General features: G+C 41.9%; 1 protein-coding gene across 50 annotated transcripts in view; it reads left to right on the top strand.

Annotated features, from left to right (window-relative positions):
* Positions 1-21,256, top strand: part of DTNA (dystrobrevin alpha) — a 194,544-nt gene that overhangs the window by 169,059 nt on the left and 4,229 nt on the right. For 11 of the 50 annotated variants that reach the window (XM_083518317.1, XM_083518283.1, XM_083518309.1 and 8 more), the window contains 8 exons: positions 396-508; positions 1,627-1,740; positions 5,026-5,122; positions 6,415-6,435; positions 11,018-11,177; positions 13,066-13,155; positions 13,834-14,002; positions 19,085-19,127. In XM_083518317.1, the coding sequence (XP_083374443.1) occupies positions 396-508; positions 1,627-1,740; positions 5,026-5,122; positions 6,415-6,435; positions 11,018-11,177; positions 13,066-13,155; positions 13,834-14,002; positions 19,085-19,106 (786 nt within the window). In that variant the 3' untranslated portion in view covers positions 19,107-19,127. Of the gene's footprint in view, positions 1-395; positions 509-1,626; positions 1,741-5,025; positions 5,123-6,414; positions 6,436-11,017; positions 11,178-13,065; positions 13,156-13,833; positions 14,003-16,703; positions 16,837-19,084; positions 19,128-21,256 lie in introns of all 50 variants that reach the window. The other 39 variants (XM_083518281.1, XM_083518292.1, XM_083518270.1 and 36 more) reach the window with 5 other exon arrangements.

Here is a 21,256-nt window from a genome sequence, read left to right as displayed (position 1 = left end):
TGTATTTGGTTCTTCCACCCAATATCACACAGTGGACTTTTGGTCACACAGTTGGATTTCCCTTTCTTCTTCTTTACCTCAACCCTCCAGAGCACATTTTGTGGGTGTGCAGAAGGCTGCAGGGGGAAAGGGAATGATGGGGATTTCAGTTTTGTTTTTGTATTGTGTGGACCACCTTGAGTTTCTTTGAAAATCAGGCAGGGTATAAATTTTTGAAATTAATTGAAGTTGAATAAACACCTTTACACAAGCATTGCTGTACGATATCAGTCATATGTGTATGAATACAGTTAATATGTGTATGAATACAGAAAGGACAAAAGATGGGCATGTCTATCTTTAAACAATATACTTTTATTTGACATTGTTATTGACATGAACAACCTGTCTTCCAGCAACTGCAACAGCAACCACAACCACAACAGAGAGGTGCTCCAGATATCTCATTCTCTATTGATGCTAATAAGCAACAAAGGCAGCTTATTGCAGAACTTGAAAATAAGAACAGGTAAGAGTCTGTTGAAACCTACCTCCAAGCTAAATGTATGTCTGCAGATAGAAACAAAATGTATCAAGTATCAAGGCAGAGTTGACCAAAACTGTGGTGAGTCTGTCATGAGGGAACCTACAGATGCAGTATAATACACTGGGGCCACTGTTTGTTTCTGGGTTTTGGATTTAATTTAATAAGCAATAAGACAATCTGTACTTAAACAGTACCTCCTAGTTGCAGCATCTGAGCTTTCAGTTTTTCCATGTAGCAGATTTCGGGGCAGTGTGAAGAGGTACCTCTCTTTGGGATGGGGAGGGGGGAGGCATCTCAGAGTCCAGGGGCAGCAGCAGAGGCTGCCTGGAGGACTCGCAATGAGAGGTGAGAGGAGAGGAGGCTGAGGGAACACTCCACAAGGGAGGGTGTTTGAAAAAGGGTGAGAGGCTGCCAGCTCTGCAGGCAAGCAATGACATAACTGGGCTCCTGAGCCCCACAGGGGTGCCACAGAAAGAATGTAGTTGGTCAAGGGAACTGTGGACTCAAAAAAAATGAAAACCTTTGCCCTAGCACAACAAAAAAGAAGAAACAGACACTTTGTGGTTTGTTAAGTGATGGGGAAATGCATTGAAAAGTGTGAGATGAACAATTGACTAATGAGAATACATATAAACACCCCATAAGAAATCGGAATGAATGCAGGACAAATGCTCATCATTGTTTAACCACCCCACAAACAAATCGGAAAGAATGTTCAACAGAGTCCAACTAGGTAAATCCAGAAGTGTTGCATCACTTGAGAGTGAAGGTGCTGTGCTATCTTCCAGGCAGGTGGGACGCTCTTGCTTACCAAGAGAGGGAGGAGCTAGGTGGCAGGGAAGTCGGCACAGTGCAAACACACTAGGTGCTCCTGCTGGTGCTTTTGCACCATATTTACCTCCCTGCCGCCTCTCCCTCGAGGTAAGCAACAGTAACCCACCTGCCAGTTAGTGAAGCAGTTCCCCTGTCACCAGCTGCTCCTGATGTGCTTTTGTGCAGGCACAAGCCAGGATGAATGCCCAATAAACAGGTCATTTAGAGGGGCCCTCGGTGAAAACGTTACTGACGGCTTACCTCTTCTTCTTCTCTACTTCTGTAAGAGAAATCTTACAAGAGATTCACAGGCTGCGACTTGAACATGAGCAGGCATCTCAACCCACTCCAGAGAAGGCAGCGCAGAATCCTACTCTCCTGGCAGAACTTCGGCTCCTGAGGTAAGTACATACAGTATATTATATTCAGCCAATGACTTCAGAGGTTTTTATATAAATAATAATAATAACACAATCTTACACATCTCTGCTCAGAAATAAGCCACATTGAGTTCAGTAGGGCACACTACCAGGTAGCATATATTGTTTTGAGGTTGTGTTTTCCATTATTGATTTTACTAATGGAGTTGTCAAAAGATAACTCTTCCTCTAACTAGAAAAAAATAATGGCAGCAACATGCAACATTAGTGTTGTAGAACTGATTAGAAAGTGATCAAGATCAATGTTCAAGTTTAACTGTTTCCCTTTTGGAGACCCATCTTAAAATGTGTTTTAAAATACTACAAATAGGGTGAAATAGTTTTACTTTAAAAAAAAAAAAAGTCCCTTGATTATGCAGTGCTGGAATTTTTACTTGACTCTCTGAGGCTGTAATCCTGTGTACACTATCCTAGGGGTAAGCCAGTGTGTGTGGTGCTTGTTTTTGCATTTCTTTGATTTTGCTTCACAGATAAAAAAATAATAATAACTTTCTTTAAATTTATTGACACTGAATGTCCTTAGGGAGCTTTGTCAACAGAGATCTGTCTTCCATTTTAATTTGCAATGTCACAGGAAGCAGTATCTGTCCAAGCTTGTGTGAGGTCAGAATAGTAATAGTTAATTAACAGTTAAAGGGGCTTATTTTAATTCCTTGCACAACATTTGCAAAATAGCCAAATGAAAGCTTCTCAACATAATGAAAATATAAGTAGGGACTATGTGGTTGTTCCCCAAGTGTTTTGTGCAGTGTACTGGCTATTTCACAGTCCCAGGTTCTCTAATAAAAATATCACTTTGGTAACACCAGGCTTTGCCAATCTAGTGCCCTCCAGGTGTCTTGAACTACAACCAGTGCTTTTTTTCTGGGGGTACGCAAAGGTATGCAGTACCAGCACCTTTTTTTCTTGAAGAAAAGCACTGACTAGAACACTAATCTGCATTCTGCTTAAAGGCTGTTCTTGCTGGGGGGGGGGGGGTTCAAAAGATCCCTGAAAGCTCAAAAAGTCGGCCCAGTAAACTGAAATCAGGTAATTATTAAATTGTCATTCTAGTTGGCTAAGAAGTTGAGAGTGGAAGTTAATGTCTGTAAGGACTCTTCCAGACATCCTTTTCTATTGAGCATTCATCATGATTTGTGCTTGTTATGTTATTTCAGCAGCTCTATGTTATCCCCAATTAACACTCAACTTTAAAAGAAACAAAAAACAAACAAACCCAGAAGTTAGTACCTCCTTAAAGGACACTGAACATGTTCCTTACATTGAAAAGTATAGTGTTTGAACCTATATCTGTTGATACTGTAGTCAGCAGGGGATGAACATGTATGTGAATGCACCTTTGAGGCAATGTGTGTTGTGCCAAATAATCAGCAAATAGATGCAAGATCATACTCAGCAGTGTGGCATCAGTTTGTCCTGGATCAGGAGACCTTGTGGAATAGCTAAATTACCAGGGAAAGGAATCCCAAGAGCTAGAGTAACACATATTGAAAAAGCAACTTCTTTTTCAGCCGACAGTTAAATAGGCTTTACCAACTTGAATTCGCAATGGCAGGAGAGCAGATTCTGACAAAAATCCAGGACGTTCAGGAAATGTCAGCCTTTTGTGTAGGCAGACTTTTAGCCGGTAAACATTTGATCCATTAGAATCATAGAATCATAGAGTTGGAATAGACCACAAGGGCCATCGAGTCCAACCCCCTGCCAAGCAGGAAACACCATCAGAGCACTCCTGACATATGGTTGTCAAGCCTCTGCTTAAAGACCTCCAAAGAAGGAGACTCCACCACACTTCTTGGCAGCAAATTCCACTGTCAAACAGCTCTTACTGTCAGGAAGTTCTTCCTAATGTTTAGGTGGAATCTTCTTTCTTGTAGTTTGGATCCATTGCTCCGTGTCCGCTTCTCTGGAGCAGCAGGAAACAACCTTTCTCCCTCCTCTATATGACATCCTTTTATATATTTGAACATGGCTATCATATCACCCCTTAACCTCCTCTTCTCCATGCTAAACATGCCCAGCTCCCTTAGCCATTCCTCATAAGGCATCGTTTCCAGGACTTTGACCATTTTGGTTGCCCTCCTCTGGACACGTTCTAGTTTGTCAGTGTCCTTCTTGAACTGTGGTGCCCAGAACTGGACACAGTACTCCAGGTGAGGTCTGACCAGAGCAGAATACAGTGGCACTATTACTTCCCTTGATCTAGATGCTATACTCCTATTGATGCAGCCCAGAATTGCACTGGCTTTTTTGAGAATCAATTAGAGAATTAGAGAATTCTCTAATTAGAGAATCAATTAGAGAATCAATATTGAGTATCCGACTAGGACAAGGGAGTGCCAGCTTCCTATCCTCTCTTGAATGGGTCACCTTGAGCAAGTTATCCCCTCTCAGCCTAACCCATTTTATGGAATGTTGTGGAGACAAATTAAGAAATGAGGAAAGGACTATCTATGCATGTTGTCCTGAGCTTCTTGGAATAAGAGACAGATAAAAACAAATAATAAATATATATTTGATGCACTGGAGTAGCATGGTGGTGTGCTAGGAAAAGATTCTGGAGGGCTTGTCCATGGCACGCAGCGGCGAAGTGTGAGTTGTCAGCACCCGGGGCAAGGCAAGTAATTTGCGCCCCCCCTAACCCCTAACCTGCCGCGTCAGGTGATCTGAGGCGAGTTGCCGCTGGTGCTGCCACCCAAATGACGCCGCTTGCCCGGAGGAGGAGGGGGGCAGAGAGGCGAGGAAAATGCAACATGGCCCAGCAGCTGCAGCAGCAGCGGCAGAGGCAGGGCTGTGAGGAGGGGCTGCCTGGCGCGTGGGGACCGCGACGAGCGCTGAGAGCCGCTGCCTGCCGGACGCCTTCAGCCCGGACGCGCGCACAGCTCGTCGGTTCCGCGAGACATGCGGCTCTGCTACAGCCTGCGCCAGAGGCTCTTCGGCGACTCCGGAGGCAGTGAGTGCGCGCCCCCCCCCAGATGCTGCGCCCGGTGCGGCCGGCCCCCTTGCACCCCCCACGCTACGCCACTGATGGCACCTCATCTGCTGCAAGAGTGGAACCAAGCTCCATGTTTTGAATTGTGCTCATGGTCAGTCTTGGGGCAAAAACTTCCTGCATAGGAAATCAGGTGCAACATTATACCACATGTTTTGGATTACAAATGCAGGCTTTTCCACTGTATGTTCATTTGTCTGGGAAGCTTTGGAATGGTTAGCTACATGCTCTGATCTTAAATGCTTATTTCTTAGGCAGAGGAAAGATGAGCTTGAACAGAGGATGTCAGCTCTTCAGGAAAGCCGGAGAGAACTCATGGTTCAGTTAGAAGGCCTCATGAAACTGCTAAAGGTAAACTATTTTAATTCCCACGCCTATATGATTTCTCTCCTAGACCAGGGATGTGGAACCTGTAGCCCTCCAGATGATGTATGAGTCCACCCTTCCCTGAGCACTGGCCATGCTGATTGGGGTTGATGGAGTCTAACAGCAGCTCAGGGGACTCCAGATTTCCCATCCCTGCCATAGATGTTTGTTCTGGGAAATACCTCCCACTAACTTCAGATATTAATCATTCCCATTGCCCAGACAAATAGGTTGCTGTTGCTGTTATCTTTTCAACCTACAATTTGACCATTCTTTCCACAAAATCAGCAGCAATGGAGAGTGCCCTTTTCTCCATGTACTTAGTATATCCTTTTAAATGCCCTTTCCTCCAGGTACTTAGTACTGAGGGGCTAAGGAGTGTTGTTGCTAGTTGTCATATTTTGTTATATACACCCCCTTCAACCTAAATGATTTGGAAAGGGACTAATGTGCAGAAATGCATCCCTTTGATAACAGAAATTCACTTGGGGAGGGGAGGGGGCAGATGGGCAAGGACTCAACTTCTTTGTTTGGAATTTTGTTCATATTTTAAAAAATAAGTCCTGGCATAAACTAGCCTAGTCTCATTAAACTTAATACCTGCAGGGGCTACAATTCTATTATTTTCCTGCTAGCTACCCCTATTTAACAAAGTATATTCGTTGATATACAGAGGTACACAGCAAAAGAGCTATTGAGCCATCTTTGCTGTTTCTCAATCCTGTATAGAATTATAGAAGGGTCCCAAGGGTCATCTAGTCCAACCCCCTGCAATGCAGGAATCTCAGCTAAAACATCCATGATATCTGTCATGGATATGGGCATCCATCCTCTGCATAAAAATATCCAAGGAAGGAGGCTCATAATATATACATAATATATTTGCATCCAACAACATGACAATCTTTAGGAAATTTGAGGCCTGGCCCCTTTTATGGTTTGAGGCACCACTTAACTTGGAGTTGTGTTGCTATATAGCCACTCCTGTTGTTATGTATGTACAGTGAGAACATTTAAAATGTAAGAGTCCTGCTGAATCTGACCATCTACAGTACTCTAGCAGTGATTAGCCAGGTCACTCCAAAACTTCTCAAATGGGAGAGAAAGGCAACAGCTGCCCTTCATTATTGCCACCCCCCCCCCCGAAATTGATGTTCAGAAGTATGCTGTTCTAAGACCAAGGGCTGACAATCCTGCTCTGTAGCTGCAGCTCTCTCCCCTATCTCATACTTTAAGCTCAGACTCATCTGACTCGCAATGATCCAATCTTTCTTTAGGAAGAAGAATTGAAGCAGGGAGTAAGTTATTTACTCTGTAGATGTCACTAACTCTTAAGAAGTGCTCCTGTGATCCAAATGTGTGCTTACTACATCTGCTTGAAATGCGTTTACATGCTCTGGACCAATAAATAACACTACCTCGCACGTCTTTAACCTTTTATCTGAGAAGTTAAGGTACTTTAAACAGTCAGCTGTTATGGCTTTCTTGAGAGGTCAGCAACAAACCTAACAGATCTCTGTGGCTCACTACTGATATAATGATATCTTTGGCATGAAGAGCAATAACTGTCCAACACAAACTATCGAATTGTGTGAACGTGAGCAAACTCCTTGAAGTTGAAAATGTAGACGTACTTCAGATTGATGAAATGCTAAGTCCATCCCCCAACCCAAGTAACAGCTTTGAGAATATTTGAAAAATAATTCCATAACCTATTTGTACTGAAAATGCACTAAGGTTGTGTTTGTAATTATCTTTGCAAATGCATTAAATCACACTAAAGCCAATGGAATAATGTCGCTTAAGTGACTAAAGTGTAGCATTCTCACTGGCTCAGGAATTGTTGAGGGATTTCTCACTATAATAAAGCAGAGTTTTGTTTCTTGGTTCAGCTATGAAATTAATGTGCAGTAGCTAGAACTATGTGCACGCAGACAAGGAGAAAACTGGTAGTATTGGGCCATAGCTGATCTATTGGTATACAGTGGTACCTCAGGTTAAGAACCTGAAACTGTTCTTAACCTGAAACTGTTCTTAACCTGAGGCACCACTTTAGCTAATGGGGCCTCCTGCTGCCGCCGCACCACCACCACACGATTCTGTTCTCATCCTGAAGCAAAGTTCTTAACCCGAGGTACTATTTCTGGGTTAGCAGGGTCTGTAACCAGAATCATCTGTAACCTGAGGTACCACTGTATCTGCATTAAAAGTACTATTGTTACTTTTCATAATGTAAGATTTGAGCCCACTTTTTTATTGAACCCAACTCACTGAACTCATTTAAGTGAACAATCATTCAAATTGCAGTTTTATGCTGAATTTTCACTCAGATATTTTCAATATGAAAAGTAGGTTTTGAGGAGTGTGAAAAGCATCCTGACCTCCCCACTCCACATTTTTATGGTGTTGGGAAGGTTACATCTGATCATGGCCCCAAAATGTTACTGCTTCTTTGCAACTTCAATGGTTTCTTTCTCCTTCAGTGCAAGATCCCTGCCAATCAGTGATCACATAGGGCTACTGATGGCACCAGAGCATAAAAATCACATTTGTCTAACAGACAACACTGAGGGTTGTGCTTTCATTTTAAAATATTCATGTCCTACCTTTCTGGGGGGTGGGCTGTGGAATATCCAAGTTGACTACACTGCATGACAAAACTTTCGCCACACATTTTTGCATCTGACTACTAGTGACAGAAATGCAGTGAAAAAGGACAACATCCCCATTTGAAGGTGCATCTGAATACCAGTTTTCTCTATCTACACTGTGTTACTTTCACAGGCTGCACATCCACTTGCACATCTCCACCCATATTTTACCACAACCAGTCGAGAACATTTAACTAGGAGGAACAAAGGAGCATCTACCTTCTGTCTTTCCTCCTCCTCACTTTCCCCAAACCCCATCCATTTGTGAATACTTTTTCACAAAAGGGTGTTCAGCCAGCAAAGTGGGAGTTTTCATGAGGGGTGAAAAGATTTGTAAAGGGGGGGACCCACTCTGTTTCAGCTCAGCATAAGTGCATATTGTTATAAAGGGCAAAGATATACAAATCTATCATATATATTTTCTGCTTAGTGTACTAAGCATTTCTGTTTTCCATGTTCCTAATTTTTCTGTTCAGAAATGTAGCTCTTTTATTTTGTATAGATTTCTACCCTGGTGATTCTAACCTGTGAGCCACTCTAGGTTCCAGCAGAGGGAGCTACATACCAAAGACTAACAGAAGAGATTTGTTTTAAGTTTTACCGAACTGAGGGGAGGGTGATTGTAGATAAAACTTAAGTATCTTACTACTAGTTTCTTATCAGTGCACTCAATGAGAAGATACAGATGACATTTCTCATTAAAATTGTCATTGTCTAAATTATAGCTGCTGTAACAGGAAACGGATTTGTCTGTTTGCAGACATAACAGCAGTGTGAGCGTGACTAAAATAAATTTTTTAAAAACCTAGAAATGCCAGATTGATGCTTCCAGAACTAAGAACCCAAAGCAGCTCCCATACTTTTCTCCAAGCTCTACTAGTGTTTATCTGGGCATCAAGATTCTAGGCACTATGAACAGTGTAAACTGTGGGGTTGGCAGTTAAGGGATAGAATGGAGCTATCTCCATACAGAAATCCACATTGGAACCATGGCTTCCAGAAATGGGGATAGTAATTCCAGAGTGGACACAGAACTTACAGCAGGTTCAAGACACAATCCAGAAATAAAGAGAAGTTTCTGGTGTGGGGTTGAGGATGTTCCCTCCTGCCTTGCGCTAGTGCAAAAATGCAGCTGAATGCCCCAGTTGCATTTGAAGGTCTTCTATACAGTGAGGTGTGTTGTGTTGTGTTGTGTTGTGTTGTGTTGTGTTGTGTTTTACCTTTGCCTTACTGAATTAGAGTGGACTGAGGAAACCATTCCTGCTTCCATGATCCAGTTCAAAATTTTGGTAGGGCAGAATTGAAATAATCCACTCTCTGTCACGACTCTGCAAGCTCCCAATCTACCCCCATTCATCCTTTCTTCTAAGCAACTGAAAGGAAAACAATTATCTGCCTAGGTCTCTCAGTTTCAAGGCCAAGAATCAAGGGACGAAGCCTTTCGCCCCACAAACACACCACTACCTCACCTGGTGTGACAATTTTTGCACGAGGCTCTACCCCAGTATATCAGAGTCCACTGAACTATACCCTCTAGAATATTTGAGCCCCTCTCCCTAGCCCTGAGGGCCCTATCCACCCAAACACCAGAACTACTGTTCTCAGGAGTTGGCAGCCCTCAAACAGGAAGTGAGCTGAGCTTGGAGTGCCCCCAGGCCTGGTGGAGGTAGCTTAGATGTCACTTCAGCCCAGCGACAGTTTCCCTACAAATTCCCAGGATTCCCAAACATTTTTGCCACATCAGGAGCAAAACAGTGACTTGAAAGTGGGGTGTTGCTTTGGAAAGAACTTGGAAGAATGGACCACACTTCTTTGGCTGTCCACTTCCCACTATGAGCCCATTAGCAACTGTACTCTACTTCTAAAAAGTAAAGTCAATTAAGTTTTGTTCAAAGTAGACCCATTGAAATGAAGGGCCCTAACCTAGACATGTTAAACTTCGATGGCTCTACCCTGAGAAAAACTTAGTTGAATACCGCTCATTAGTTCCATGTATAGACTCCTATCTCTGCAGTCCATTCCCATTCCTTGCACAGAGTTCGTAACTCTAAAGCAGGTCTGCAAAACCTGTAACCCACCAAGCTGAATGCTGCTCATCAACTCTGTATGGCAACCAGGTGGGGCTCAGTAAACCACCTGCTGCTGCTCCCTACGTGGGATGAGAAAAACAGGATTAGCTGGTAGAGAATCGATGAGTATAAGATCTTTGTGTATTCTGTGATGTGTTCTGCTCACTTTCACTGACCAACTACATGTCTTTCTTATGACTGATGTTAAAACACTTTGTCCAGGATTAAGAGACCCTCCTTAGACTCACATAAAAGGCTTGCATGCACTCATGCTGGGGTTTGCTGTTTGGTTTTGTTTCTTAACAATAGCTATTTGTGCTGTGTTTTAGGGCCAAACTGTGCATTGCCTTAAACATACAGCCAATGATAACTTGCATCATCTCCTAACAAGCTTTAATTAAAGCAGAAGGTGTGACCTGACATCATCACGCTTAGCAATTTCCTTCCCTACCTTGCACCACCATAAGCAGAAGCCATTGAAAGACAGCCAGGGCAGAGAAGCACTGGGCATGAGGATGGCATGGAGTACTGGGTCCATTTCAGGACCCCACACTTCTAGTATTTGTTTTAGAAAGGAGTTCCTACGTCTAATTTTTGAACAGAGTTCTTTTCTGTATGAAAAGTTAACAATTCTAGCCAAGACTTCCAGTCTTCTTAATGCAAAGACTTCTGCATCTGTGCAACTTTTCTTATATACTTTGTAAAACACCTAGAAGCATATTTTGGCATTAAGCAGAATATAATAGTAACAGTAATAATAGTAATGCAAAATAGAAGACTGTGTTGTATTACTATGCACATTGTTAACATGTAAAATATAAAATATAACATTGTTATATTTTCCATGGGGGGTGGAAGTTCCATATATGGGGTTTTTTTTAATGTCCATTTGAACGCTGGAACTTATCCTTTTGGCCATTTCTCCTGTCTTACTTCACTACATTTTTGCATTTCTGCTGTTTTACTAGTCTGCACGCCTGACCCTATTAACTAACAAAGAGACTGATGTGCTCGCTTTCCATCAGGATGATCCCAGTATTCAGCATGACATGGCATTTTCTGACTGTTTGCACAGTAGGAATATAATTGGCGATGGCAGCACTGGGGCGCTCTCTGCTGTAAGTCGTGCTTAACCCACTTAGCAAACCTTTTTATTCCAGACCCAAGGGGCAGGCTCCCCACGCTCTTCTCCCAGCCACACTATCAGCCGGCCTATTCCTATGCCCATCAGATCTGCGTCTGCCTGCTCGACTCCAGCCCACACACCTCAGGACTCTCTGACAGGCGTGGGAGGAGATGTGCAGGAAGCCTTTGCGCAAGGTAAGTTGTGCAGAGCATCCTTTGCTACAAAGTGGATGTGCTTAGGAATAGTCAGCAGGGGTGGGGGAAATGCCCTGCAACTCAGTGACTTCTTCCCTTATCATACATATCTACAAATGAGTTTTTTATCATTTAAGGTGGGCATAGCCACTGATGCATCCAGATCAGCCCCGGAAGCATGGCCAATGGTTGGGGTTGATGAGAGCTGTACTCCAACAACATCTGGAAGGCACCCCGATTTAGGCTAATTAAAAGCTTGTGTAGTATCAGTGAGAGGATTCCTAATGGCATAAAACAATTGTAAAAAGTTAGTATTGTTTTACCATAATGAAAAGCATGAGGAAAAGATTTGGCCTAACTAACTAAACAAGCCAGGCTTTCTAGATTATCTGCAACAGACACAACATCCTCTATTAATCAAGTGTACATAAAGATGCATTGTATTCTCTGGCCATAGCAATTATACTTCTTCATAATGTGCCACATTGTTGCATGATAATTTCTCATGCCAGCTGCTTGACTCCTCCGAGTCCTCTTCATTGGCCTCCAAGTCCCAATAACAAAAGTGATTCTTTTGTTAGAAGCACCAATTCCCCGGTATTGCTTTAGTGCAGAGGCGAGGACGAAATACAGAGCCCAGGGACCAAATGCAGTCCTCCAGGGCTGTGTATTTGGACCTCAGGACTCTCTGCAGGCCACACACCCTCCCCAGGCTGCATCTCTCATAGACTGTGCTCTGTTCTCTTGTCTGAATGTGTATTGTCCTTGGGTTCTAATGCCTCTTGCTTGCCTGGATAGAAGGTGGGAAGACGTGGGGGTGTATGTATGGATAATTCTGAACTGTGTGGTTTGGACATAGCCTCCACTAGAATATAACCTCAATGAAAGGCTGTAAGAAAGGGTTAAAAGTCCCTCCACTGCTCAGCCTGCTTTTTGCTTCTGGCCCTGATCACCAGTCCAGCATGCAGTCTCTGGAAGATTGCCCACAGGGGAATGTAGGCTTTGGGCTGAAGAAGATCCCCCTCCCCAGTCTTTGTGGATAGTGCATGTGGGCTGGAGCAGTAAACAGTTGCTGAAAGTATAAGCTTCCAATGGAGGAGGAAGCGGGTAAGAAACTGGGAAACTGTGTTAGAAAATGCAAAATATATGAATTTTGTATTTGGTTCGTAAGGAATGAAGATCCATAGCAAATAAAGAATAAGCATGGGAAGGATTAAAAGCCAGGTTGCTGTTTTTAACTCAGTGGAAAATGGGGTTGGTTTTTATTTGTTTGTTTTTGTAGTGTTCATCATGGAACTAGCTCATTAGAAAGTTTTATCGGAAGGGATGGGGAACCTGTGTCCCTTCAGATGATGTTGGGACTTCATTATCCCTGACTATTGGCCATGCTGGCAAGAGATGATGGGAGCTTGACCTCAACAATATTTGTGGGGCCAGACATCCCCTACCCTGGTTCTACCAGTTTAAGATCAGTGGCCAACATGAGTTTAGTGAAGCTGGGTATTTGAGGGCTTGGGCAAGCACCATGAACTCTCTGAGGTTTTGTTTTCGTTGGCTGATCACAACACCATAGAAAACCTTGCTTTGGAATGCCCTCTGAGTTTCCAAAGTTGATTGTGACATGGAAAGCAGTCTGGATATCCCATTCCTTTGGATCCTGGTCTATAGTTTATTCTAGATTGGTGGCACCAGCGTTAGATGAAACACTGAGCAGTGGTTGCTGTGTGGTGTAGGAAAGGGGAAACGACGCCCACATGAAAGCTACATGAATATAGATCTAAAATGTGTTTTTCATTTACTGCACTGCAGTTTAATTACACTCTCTAGGTTGTTAAGCTTACAAGGGATAAGGAGACCTCTGAACATAAAGCTTTGCTTGTCTTCCCAGGTTCAAGAAGAAATTTAAGGAATGACTTGCTGGTAGCAGCAGATTCAATCACCAACACTATGTCTTCTCTGGTGAAAGAACTGAACTCAGGTCTGATTATTTAAAAGCAGAATTAATATTTAACCATTCAACACTCTTTTTAAAAAAACCATAATGCTTATAGACTACAAAAAGAGATGTACAGTATGTTATGTAGAAGATGTTTTTAATATGTAAGGAGAAATGTGTGGCAAATTCTGTTGAAGACAGTTGCCCCCATCCAAGGTAACTAGAGTGCAACGCTCAGAGTTTCTTTCTCTCTCCCACTCACTCACACACAAAATCAATTTTTTAATCTTGAAGCAGAGTTGCATAGTTTAACACTACATGGGTAACAAAAGAGATCCAAAACTCTGCGGTGTTTTGCATAAGAAGGTTTGGCAGCAACCTATTGTTAGAGCTGTGGCACTGTGGTGCCCATGCTGACCCCTTCATTGGTTAAAGGGAATCAGCATGGGGATTGGCCTAATGCCTGTGTAGTTAAGGGATGTCAAGGTGCACTAAATAATCACACCTGCTACACAATAAATAATCTCTCTGCATATGTCAGAATGAGTATCAGCAGTATATGAGTAAAGTAAGCAAACTCTTTAGTTAAAAACTGTATGCAACTGGTGTGTTTATAGCTATTTAGGATGGTGGTGTAAAGTCAGTCTGTGCTAGAAACATGAGAGAAACTTCCTAGAGTTCATGGCAATCATAGTACCATTGGCGCCTTTCTTCCCACAGAAGTTGGAAGTGAGACAGAGAGTAATGTGGATTCTGAGTTTGGTCGGACTCATTTTGATGACCTTGTTCCATCGCCAACTTCTGAAAAGGCTTTCCTTGCGCAGATTCATGCTCGGAAGCCAGGATACCTTCACAGTGCAGCTGCCTCTGGCACCATCCGCAGTGATATGTGGGTAACCCTTTGTGCTCATTATCTCTCTTTCCTTTTTAAATAATATATATTCCATATTGTCTTCAATAAACCATCTCTGAAGCTAAGCAAATGTGGTATGTACATGTAATATGGAGTTGCTCTCTTAACCAAATATTAGGCCAAGAATAGCAATGAGGGCTATTGTGTTTAAATCCATTTTATGAATCTCACAGCCTTCAAAAGAAAAACAATTATGCGGTGATTTTAACTTGGAAATTCAGCACTAGAGCAAATAAATGTAGAAACTGTTTGTTTTCAGGGCAGAGCCCTTTACTAGGAGATGAATTTAGCAATTGCTGACCTCCAGCTAGAGGAAAATAATGTTTCCAGTGGATATTGTTACAGTACTGTATATGTTTGTGGGGTGGTAGGCCGTAGGCCTGGGCCCCTTCTAATTCCTGAGATATCCAAGCTAGCTTCTTGGTGAGGTGATAGCCTAGGTCATGGGCCTTTAAGGAAACAGGGGAAATGGCTCAGAAATTAGCCTCCCCTTCCCATTCCACATCACAAAAACTGCTCTTGAAATTTCATTTCATTACTCCTAATCCTTAGAAACTGCTGGCCCCTATTGGTTCACAGAGTAGACAAAACCAGCAGTTGCACAGTCCACACTGCTGACCTTCTGCACACACTGTGACCTGGTTCACATGTAATGCTGAGCCAAACCATGGCTAAGCATGAATGAGCAAGCATGCAGGTACTTAAGAGTAGAAATCATGGCCAATTTGCCCCTATTCTTGCTCAAACCCATGACCCTGAGATTAAAAGTCTCATGCTCTACCAACTGAGCTACCCCTTCAGTCTGTATATATAGAGGACACAGAAACAGGTTGCACCCTCAGCAGGGTCCCTGTAATACATGGCCCCTTCCTCTGCTCTGCCTTCTACTTATGTATGTTAGACCTTAATTAAAAGCCATCACTGGAATTTGGTCTCTAATAAATTATGCCAAAGGAATCTCTTATTTGCACTCTTCCTCAAGTGTTTTGGTGGTTGTTGTTTTTTGGTGTGTGTTTTTTTGACTGCATCAGACCAGCACGGCTACCTACCTGAATCAAGTGTCAAGTGTTCTGCATTTTTTTGCTCAGTTTCGATCTTTATACATACACCATTTAAGCAGGTGGATTTGCAGTAGGACAAAGCCATTCTAGCTGCAGGGGGAAAGTCAGTCACTACCAAGACAATCTAAACCTAATTTCTGTATACAGAATTTCCAGTGTTGCCTTACCACCCATTTACAAAACAGTCTTTTGCAATGTAGAATATGACATTTGCAGAACTTTGCTTCATCTCAGATTCAGAGAGAAATTCTGCATATCAGTTATGCCAAAGCATTAAAGACATACTGATGAGTCACAAATGTAGGAAAAATGCATACCAATACATGCCTATGCCTTATATCCTCTATTCAGGTACATGGTGAAGACTTTTTAAAAACTTTAGCAGGCATCTTAAGTTAGCCTTTTTTACTTTATGTTTAGTTTTAACTGATTTTATCTTTGTATCTTTTTGTAATCTCATTGTGCACAGCTTAAAAACGATGGTGTTAAGTGGTATTTCAGTTGCTGAAATAAATAAAAAAAGTAAAGTAGGAGATGCCCTGATTAAAGAATTGTTTGTGATTTCTTTAAATATGCATGTTTTAATTCAATTAATCAGAAGTTTAAGCTGCAATTCTAAGTGTGGTTACTAGGGAGTAAGCTTTACTGACAAAGTGGGACTTACCTCCAAGTAAACATACATAGGATTGCACTGTTAAATCAACTAACACTGTGCAAAAGAATCCTAAGCATGTTTAATCAAGCATGTTCGTGGTTTACTGCTCATTGTTTGTTTGGGGGAGACAAACTGCAAGCCTGGGTTAATACATACTGCTAAGCCAAACTCTGACTTTGCTTTGGATAGCACAGAAGCAGTGGGTTTCTTTCGACAACTCAGTTGGTGGCATGCAGCTGAGAAATTTTGTGGAAAGAATAAAGCACCCATGATCTTAGCTGTGAGTACCTGAACGCTTGCTAATTCATGCTTAGCCACAGTTTGGCTTAATGTTATGTGCTAACTGGGCTAGTGAGTGTGCTTTAGAGAAAGCAGTGCTTATCTTTTCCCCCAGGGTACTTCCTGTGTTCTCGGCTGTGAATTCCTACCCAGACCAGAATCATAAACACAGTTCTGACATAGATGGCTACGTTATCTCCTTCCTAGATTATACCATTTCAGACTGCAGGTGTTGAGGGTCATATTGTAATTCTCATATGTTGTTGTAAGAGAGAGAAGACTCCCTGCCAGTAGAAATCTATCATATTTCTAGTTTACAACATACAGATAGTCTTTATTTATTATGTAAGGAAGTAAATATAGCCTCCAAATTTTAGGCTGACATGGTGCAGTCTAGGAATTCATTTTTCAGAACAGTAGTTAGGGTCTAGCATACAGTAATTATCCCCAAAGGCACTGCAAGTAGGAATCTCTCTGTGAATGAACAGATCCATTTGAAAGATGAAATGTGAATGTGTAAACAAATAAGTCCTCTGTTTTGAAAGAATATGCAGTATATGGAGTTTTTAAGAAATACACAAAACAGGACTTGCCTTTCAGAGTTCATGAGGAAAACGCAATGAGTTCGGAATGTTAGCATTTTTAAAATTTTAGGAAGCTGTTTATTAATAATTGTCTTTAGGGTTACAGAAGATGGAGACCCTTACGTTAGAGCAGATGATGAGAACTATGAAAATGACTCTGTTCGCCAGCTAGAGCATGAGCTCAAGATGGAGGAATATTTGAAACAAAAGCTGCAGGATGAAGCTTATCAGGTAAAAATAAAAAAGAGAGCTCAGCAAAGTATCTAGGTAAAATTAGAATCCACAAATGACACTGTGCTGGATTCTATTTCGGTTGGATCTCAAATGTGTTCTCTGTAGAGCTGAGGCGTCAGATTCCAGCTAGTATTATATTCATTCATGTTTCTATGTGTGAGTAATCAGGAAGTGCTGTAGGTATTGAACTGAACAAGGCTGACATTAACCTCAACAGGCTGTTAGTTGATGCATCACAAATGCTAATAGCATTCTCTGTCAACAATGTGCTTTGCCAACTGTTTTTACTGATTTGCAATAGAGTGGTGCTTGGCTCACGTGTGCATGTTTGGCACTTATTAGCTGGAGAATAGAGTGAAGATTTGCATGTGTAAATGAGCCATCACTGATTTAATCTCTGAAGGTTGACCTTCCATGTTATCCATTGCCAGCTCAAAAGAATGTGCTCAATGGAGCAACACAATCAAGTTTTGAGTAATGAAGTAATGAGAAACGAAGTGATGATATGCATATGGAAACCAGCTCTATATGTTATTTCATTCAAAGAAAGTTAGGCTGTGGCCCTTCTGCATTAAGGGGCTGTTATCATAAAAGTGAATCTCAAGAGTCGTCATGCAGGCATACATACAAACAAATAAATGAAAAAAGGATCAGCAGACAGGTAGTCCAGTCCTGTGGTCTAGGTAAACATATGTTCAAGTTACCAAAACATCTAAGTAGCAGATGTATATTCCTTGCATATCACTTCTCATAGAAGATATCTCATAGAATCATAGAGTTGGAAGGGACCCTGAGGACCACCTTTTCCTACCCCTTGCACTGTTGGAACATGCAGCTGTCCTTTAAGGGAATCAAACCTGCAACCTTGGCGTTGTCGGCACTATGTTCTAACCAACTGACCGATCCAACCTGTGAAATGATTGCCACTATGCCAAAGCGGAGCTAGTTGGAATCCTGTGCCCCTCCCAGCACTGTAAAAAAAATGCAGCCATAGCAGTACGAAAGAGGCACTGTTGCCATGGCCACTCCCCCACCGGGAAGATACCAGTGGTAGAGCACTTGGTTTGCATGCAGACAGTCCCAATATCAATCCCTGGCATATCCAGGTAAGGCTAGGAAAGACTCCTGCCTGAAACCCTGAAGAGCTGCTGCTACCAATCAGTGCAATGATAATATTGATCTCAATGGACCAATGGCCTGACTGTGTAAGGCTGCTGCTTATGTTTCCTATTTTCCCCTAGCAACTCTGTTGCTACCTACTAATTATAACATCGCTCCCGACATGGCTGTAACTATGCATCACATAAAGCAATCGCCATGGAATGATAGCACAAAAACTGTGATAGCATCACATTATGAGCACATTGTCAGGAACAGACCACATTGCTTCTTCCTGTGCAGCTGGTGCCATATCCCAGGGATTACAGTGAAAGCAACCCATCCTTGCCCTGACTCCTGGCATAAGATATGTCATAGAAATCCTCTTGTTGCCCACCAGGCATAAATCAAGGAAAGGATTGTATCATAGGCTGCAGTCCTTGGCCTAGTTAGATCCCTTGAAGATAGTGTTCCAGGCACATGTGCCAGGGCGGATCTGCTATGAAACTAAGGAAGCTTAAAATTCAGGGCCTCTAATCCCAGAGGGACCCCAGAAGAAACTTTAGTCTGCATTGTTTGAAAATTGTGGGTCTAGTAGACTCAATTTGATTAATTTTTGGTTGTACATGTTTCAACAATCCCAAAGTTTGAGGGTCAGTAGCATGGATGTTGTAAAGGTATGATGATCTGTCGTGAAACAACCCCATTGAAAAAGATAACAATAGTTACCTAGACCTCAATGCTGGTTCAAGCTTCAGGGCCCCCAAAATTTACATTCGCCACTGTATATGTGCATAGAAAATTACTTTATAAATGAACAGTTGACTGGTTTGAACTTACAGGAACCTTGCCTGTCAAAGAAATCACATTCCTTTTATACTACAAGGCACTGAACTATAGAAGGTCTAGGCACAAGAATTAGAGAGTATTCCTTTCCTCTCTGCTCTGGTGCTTGTAGTAAATGACCTTTGTATTCAGAACAGCAGCCTTCTTACAGGATCACCTGGCATGCAAACTTCTTTCCTTATAAATGTGTAGTGTTACTGCTCGTGAACACTCGCTCACCTTTCTTGTCCACTGTTTCTCCAGAATGCTACACTGGTTTGGCTGCTCACATCTTCAGTTTTCACTCTCTTTTTATTCATAGGTCAGCTTGCAAGGATGAGTAACTAGTATCACTCTCCTCTCAAGTAAGTATTCTGTTAGTCTAGATCTCTGGTCAGCAGGTGGTTTTACAGGCAGGATGAACTGGTTGTGTGTGAAGGAGAGAACTGTTCAAAGTGGACTGTTGCTAAATTCAGACATCCTTCTCTTCCCTCCTCTCCTTTCCGCTACCTAGAATTGGGCACAGAGACTAGTGTGTAGCACTAGTTCTCCTACTGCTAGATCCTCCTATTGCTGGCATGTTGCTGTGGGTCTCTCTTTCCTATTCTCTTGCTTTTTTACTTTGTAATGCAACTGGCAAGGCAAGCAGGGGCTTAAGTGAGACGAGTTTCTGCGTTTGCTTGTGTACTTCAGTTTCTCCACACCAAGTGTCTGCCTCCCATATTTTTCCTCTCCCTTAAGAAACAGAGAGAGGCTAGTAGTTTTGGAACCTATGGCACCCCTCAAGGACCAGACTGAACCCATGCACTGCCAGTTTCTGACCTTTAGTCTAGTACAGAGGTGCTCAAACTCCCCCCCCCACCACCACCACTTGAAAATTGTTGATGGTTTCGGTGGATCACTTAATGATTTTTGTTCCTGTTGTAGCAATTGTAACAGCTGTGTTAAATGTTATTATGAATGTTAATAGTATTTTTAGTACTTCTTTTCTTTCTTGTATTGTATTGTATTGCATTGCATTACAGTTTGCATTCCATAGAATATAAGAAAGAAAAAAGGCAATTAAAATGAAATTAAAAATCAATATGGATATTTAATATGGGCATCTGAATGAAGATGGACCACCTCAATGAAGCTCACAGACCATAGTTTAGGAACACCTGGTCTAGTGGAATGATTTCATCTGAAAGGTGGCACTTTTAAATTTAAGTACCATCTAAAACACGTGCGCAACCTTGCAGTTTGCTACATGTATTAACTAGTCAATTCAAGCCATCTCTCAGAATTCTCCCCAGTTATAATTCTCTAATTTGCAGGTTTTAATTCGCTTCTTCTTTTTCTGGGTACAGTGCATTTTATAAACAACTATAACTTAAAAGCAAAATAAATGAACTGGGCTAGAATGCAAACAGCAGCAGTCCCATCAATTTTCATTATTAATGAAATTTGTCCACTGTCCCTCTCCCTGGCTGCTTTACTTTGGGGCATTGTTAAGAAAGAGAGCGTTCTCTATATCTGTGAAAGTGTGATTGAGCAGCTAAGATGTTTGATTACCTAAGAAATGCTTTTCACAATGAATCTCTTCCTCCATTTCATTCAGCCTCACAGGCACTTAGCATTAATTAGGTGTGAAAAATCAAAGGTGCTTTTAATATATTGTACTTCTAGCCCACCTGTCCTAAAAAGAGCTAAAAGTGTTGTGCACAGTATACACACACACACACACACACACACACACACAAAAACACACACAGCCTTTTCCCTTCAAAAACACCCTTGTCAGATAGGTTAGGCTGAGAGTTGGGGACTGATGCAAAGCCACCCAATGAGCTTAATGGCTGAGTGGCAACTTGAAGCTGGATCTTTCAAGTCCTAAACCAACATTCTGTTCATTGCAGCACACTGGCTCTCCCACATACTGACTATTTCCACATGGTAGCTATGCGTATTACAGAAATTATAGAAATGATAGTTTCTATAGAAACTAGCATTTCCGCAGCAGAACTCGAGCAATGTGTACAGCTCAATATGTTCTTGTACACTTCCATGCTTTTACTCCACCTGTATATTATACAGTAAGTGCCAAGTCACAACCTATGCTTGCTGAACAGTACTGGTAAAGTTACCAACCTGAAGAGGAGTGTATCATATTGTTAAGGTAAAACTGTCACCCCGGGATATCAAATGTACTGTCCCTAAGTAACAAGATGAATGATATGGAATCCGGCCCAATACCATTGTTCGTATTTAGATTCAACTGATTTCAGTTTAGAAATGTGCCATCTGGATTCAATCAAACTGGCCACTACTATGATTTGTAAAAATGTGTTATCTATCATATGCCAGCAACAGCTTGCTATACTTTTGAAAACATTATGTAAATAGTGTTACAAGATTCTAGGTGGCAAAGATACAGTTGGTGATTGCTTATGGCAGAATTTGTTTTAAAAAATAACCTGCGAGGTTGTGTTTTTATACTGTACTTTATCCTACA

This window comes from Podarcis liolepis, assembly GCF_965112155.1.
Source record: "Podarcis liolepis genome assembly, chromosome: 8".
Taxonomy (NCBI): Eukaryota; Metazoa; Chordata; class Lepidosauria; order Squamata; family Lacertidae; genus Podarcis; species Podarcis liolepis.
This window is presented reverse-complemented; position numbering and strand designations above follow the sequence as displayed.